The following is a 5131-nucleotide window of genomic DNA, read 5'->3' as shown; positions in this document are numbered from 1 at the left end:
CACACACACACACACACTCACACACACACACACACACACACACTCACACACACACACACACACACACAATTGTTCCTTTGTCAGGTTAATGATGTGTTGTGTGTTGTATGTAGACACGCTTATTCTGTCCTGCAGTCGAGAGTTTAGATCACATGACCTGCTGAATGTTTTATTAATTTTATTCACTTTTAAAGTAATTAAATTCACTCAAAATGAATTTCACTTGTAGTACACTTGAGTGTACTAGTGTATGAGAGATGAGTTCAAGTGTACTACAAGTGGTGACTAAATACATTTTGTGCTCCAGGGTCACATTTTAGTTCATATTCATGGTGTCCCAAAATAGCACATTTGAGTACACTTAGATGTTCTTAAGATTATCTTTAAGAAGTACTAAAGAATAAATTTGAGTATATTAAGCACAAAATTAGTGCGTGAAAACAGAGCACTTTTTTTCACCTGGGATGCCACATGATGATCATGCTCCTCGTATGTAATGTGAGGAAACTCCACATGTGTTCTGGAGAAGAGCTGTTCAGCTGGAGACGCTTGACAAATATAAACTATATGTGTCTAAAACAGACTCAGAATCTCCAGTGACTGCATTGATTCATATTCTGAAGCTAAAAACTCTCAGTCTGTGTACGTCAGATTCTGTGTGATTAATATGAAATCTGTGACATGCTCTGATGGGAAGTTGAGTTGAAGTTCTGTGAGTCTGGTCTTCTCCTCAATCTGACAGAACTCACATGTTCCTCCTTCACTCGGCCAATCGCAGTAAGCCCTGCTGACATCACATGATCACGTCTTGTGTGTGATGTTCGTCAGGTCGCAGTGTGTCGGTGGACAGTGATGTGAGCGCGTCTGAGCCGGACGCCGCCGCTGTTTCTCTGGGTTATAAGCTGCAGGACCTCACGGATGTCCAGGTGATGGCCCGACTGCAGGAGGAAAGTGAGTGTGAAGATCCAGATCCCTCACAAAACACGCCACACTGCACCACTGAATGACACATATACAGAAACACTAAACATTCAACACATTTCTTTATTTGAATAATATGTGACCCTGGACCACAAAACCAGTCATAAGAGTCAATTTTGTGAAATTGAGATTTATACATCATCTGAAAGCTGAATAAATAATATTTCCATTGATGTATGGTTTGTTAGGATAGGACAATATTTGGCTGAGATACAACTATTTGAAAATCTGGAATCTGAGGGTGCAAAAAAATCTAAATATTGAGAAAATCATCTTTAAAATTGTCCAAATGAAGTTCTTAGCAATGCATATTACTAATCAAAAATTAAGTTTTGATATATTTACGGTAGGAGATTTACAAAATATCTTCATGGAACATGATCTTTACTTAATATCCTAATGATTTTTGGCATAAAAGAAAAATCTATAATTTTGACCCATGCACTGTATTTTAGGCTATTGCTACAAATATACCCCAGCGACTTAAGACCAGAGTCACATATTATAACAATAAAATATGATTGAAAATGTTACCCTAGTGAAAAATAAATACACTTAAATGTATTTGAAATACATTTATTTCATGCTAAGTATATTACAAATATATTTTCATATTTTTGTACTTAATAAAATGCACTGCAATTGTACTTTTAGTGTACTAAACTGATATACTTAAAGTCTGCTAAACTGGAACGACTACTTAATGCACTTTAATTGTGCAGAAGTAGTCCAATTAAAGTATACTTTAAATAATTTTAATTTGAAGACTGATATTATTCAAAGATCATGCAATCCGAATTAAAAGTGACATTAAAACACATTTTAGACTTAATATTAAGAAATGTGCATTGTGCACATCTAGTATGCCAAATAAGGTTTTATTATAATTTTTCTTATAGAGTTATCTCTCAGTAAATATGTTAATAGATTTGACGTAGTATGAAATAAATGTATTTTAAATATTTTTTACTAGGGTATGCATTTAAAATATTATGCATATTTAAATGTTATACATTATACTTATTACATTCTGAAAAATAAAGGCATTTATGAAGTTGTCTTTATTGGCATTTATGTTTCTGTGAAGAACCTTTAACATGCATAGAACTAAAGGCTCTTTATATTGAAGAAAAGGTTTGTTGTTTATCTAGCTTATAATTAAAACATGGTTCTTTTAGGAAGTGATCTTTGGGGAACCAAAAATGTTTTTTTTATCCTTTCTTTTAAAGAGTGAATACATCATTAGCTGTGTTTCCGTTTTATGTGTGCATAAATTCTAGAAATGTGCATGAAAACATATGTGCTCAAATGAGTCTTTCATTTGTATTTTTGATATTTCGCGCCAGTTTCTCAGAAAGTGACGATTGTGTTCTTTTGAAAATGGTGCTTTGTTTGCAAATGTTTTATTTTATATTTTAATTTTGTGCATAACTTACATTCACAAGAGTAACGCATTACAAGTAACGCAATTTACATAATCAGATTACGTTTTTCAAGTAACTAGTAAAGTAATACATTTACAGTGAAATATCCGCGTTTCTTTTTCAAATAAGTACCAGCAGTTACTTTGTTTCCATGCATTGACTGACAGCTCTGTTGTTGCCATGGTGACAGAAATCAGGAGTAAGTGCAGAGACTCTTCCTTCAGCCTGAGGCTTATTCATTTAAAAATGTAGGTGTGAAAAGGGCCCTTATAGTTGCCAAAATATTTAACATTTGAGTTTTTTGTTATTAAAAAACAAATAAGCAAGCCCTGCCCAGGTGATAAAAAATAACGCAAAAGTAACAATGCATTACTTTCCACAAAAAGTAACTAAGTAATGCAATTAGTTACTTTTTTATGGAGTAATGTAATATTGTAATGCATTAATTTAAAAGTAACTTTTTCCTAAAAAAGTATTTAATTTTAATAAAAAAATGGACAGAATGAAGTTCATGACTGTAATACAGTAAAGAGAATGTTGGAAAAATGTGCAAAAGATCCTAAAATCTTAATGCAAAACATAATTTCTTATGAAATGATCTCATTTTTGTCAGGATGTGAGTGGATGCATGTTTCATCGCTTTAAACCACCAGAGAGTGTAAAAAGCATGTGCATATAGAATATTAATACCAGTAATTCATCCATCTGTATGATTATGTTCTATTGTTTACATGTTTGTGATGAAGCCATGATCTTAAACACCCGTGAAACCGGTATAATTTTGAAAAATACCGTGATATAAATGTTTGGTCATACCGCACAGCACTAACACAAACACACAAAAAAGTAAAGAACACGAACGGCTCATATTCACCCTAAAACCACAAGACTGACATAAGAAATCATGCTTCCAGAACTGTATTTTCTTATTTTCCTTCACCAAATATTGTCCTATTCTAACAAACCATACATCAATGGAAAGCTTATTTATTCAGCTTTCAGCTGATGTATACATCTCAATTTAAAGAAATTGACCCTTATGACTGGTTTTGTGCTCCATAATAAAAGTGACGGGTGTATCTCCGTCAGGTTTGCGTCAGGACTACGCCTCCACCTCTTCCTCCTCCTCTGTGAGCCTCCGCAGCTCCAGCTTCTCCTTCCAGTTCGGCCAGCGCAGCGATTCACACCTGGATGAGGAGGAGGAGGATGATGAAGACTACGGTCAGTTACCGCCGCCGCAGCCGTGTCTGAGTCGAGCCGGACCTCTGCAGCGCAGCCTGCCGCATTCACACACCTTCAGCAGCATCAGGGACTGGACGCAGACGCAGACGCACTGCAGAGACACGCAGCCAGGCCTCAGCAGCAGCTCAGGTCAGATCATGTGTGATTAGACTGATTTACTGAGTTCAGGACAGACTGCTTCAGCGTGAAGGAAATGATGAAACTACATCACCACTGCAGCTCAGTATGCGCTAATGATGTTGTCATTTTCAGCCGTGCGTTCTAATGATATACACAACTGTACAAAAGTTTGGGGTCAGGAAGATTTTTTCTATTTCAAATAAATGCTGAACTTTTGAACTTTCTATTAATCTGTGAGTCCTGAAAAATAAAATGTGTCACAGTTTCCACAAAAATATTGTGCAGCACAACTGTTTTCAACATTGATAATAATCAGAAATGTTTCTTGAGCAGCAAATCAGCATATTAGAATGATTTCTGAAGATCATGTGACACTGAAGACTGCAGTAATGATGCTGAAAATACAGCTGCGCATCACAGAAATACATTACAGTTTAACAGCCCTTACAGAAAAATCACATGAACCTCACATGTTAAAATCACACGTGAAATACACACGAAGCATGTGGTTTTGGAACATTTTCATGGTGTAAATTTGCTGTGATTACATGGGTTTCACACATTTACACTATGAAAATGTTCCAAAACCACATGTTTCGTGTGCGTTTCACGTGTGATTTTAACATGTGAGGTTCATGTGGTTTTTCTGTAAGGGAGATAATCACATAGAAAACAGATTATTTTACATTGTAGTGACATTTCGAAAATGTTGCTGTATTTTTGATCAAATAAATGTGAACAGAAGAGACTTTCACCAAAAAATTTTTTACCAACCCCAAACTTTTGAAAGTTAGTGCAAGTCAATGGGAGATTTATAGTGTGATATTAATAATCATATTCTTTGTGAATGTGAATGCTGAGGTTGTGTTGATCTGGAGCTGATGGTTGTTGAAGGTGTTAGTGCTGTTTTTTACCTATAAACCCCAGACTGATTTGAGCGCTGATCTCTATTAAAGCTGATTCTCTTGTGTTTCTGTCGCTGTGTGTGTGTGTGTGTGTGTGTGTGTGTGTGTGTGTGTGTGTGTGTGTGTGTGTGTGTGTTTGTAATCGTCCAGCATCAACTGCGGAACTCAGTTGAAAATGAAAGCAAGTTGATAAACTTTAATGTTTTATTAAGGAATATGTGATACATTAATGATCGTTTGTACTGATGTGTCTGGATGGGCTGATGGGAGAAACTCATGATGTTCAGATGTGAATGAGTGAGTCTCTAAGCGTCTTTATATAACACGCACGCATGTTTGTTTTTGTGAATTGTGGGGACATTCCATAGGCATAATGTTTTTTATACTGTACAAACTGTATGTGTTATTGCCCTACACCAACCCTACCCCTAAACCTACCCCTCACAGGAAACTTTGTGC

The 5131-nt window shown here is 35.7% G+C and overlaps 1 protein-coding gene across 2 annotated transcripts in view; it reads left to right on the top strand.

The window, feature by feature from the left end:
- Positions 1–5131, top strand: part of slain1b (SLAIN motif family, member 1b) — a 26310-nt gene that overhangs the window by 4010 nt on the left and 17169 nt on the right. For both annotated transcript variants that reach the window (XR_001635816.1, XM_016505635.1), the window contains exons 3-4: positions 829–951; positions 3495–3776. Coding sequence is in view for 1 of the 2 variants with exons in the window: in XM_016505635.1 (XP_016361121.1) it covers positions 829–951; positions 3495–3776 (405 nt within the window). In the remaining variant the exon portion in view is untranslated. The remainder of the gene's footprint in view (positions 1–828; positions 952–3494; positions 3777–5131) is intronic.

Source organism: Sinocyclocheilus anshuiensis, unplaced genomic scaffold (assembly GCF_001515605.1).
Source record: "Sinocyclocheilus anshuiensis isolate Anshui unplaced genomic scaffold, SAMN03320099.WGS_v1.1 scaffold682, whole genome shotgun sequence".
In the NCBI taxonomy this organism is placed as follows: Eukaryota; Metazoa; Chordata; class Actinopteri; order Cypriniformes; family Cyprinidae; genus Sinocyclocheilus; species Sinocyclocheilus anshuiensis.
This window is presented reverse-complemented; position numbering and strand designations above follow the sequence as displayed.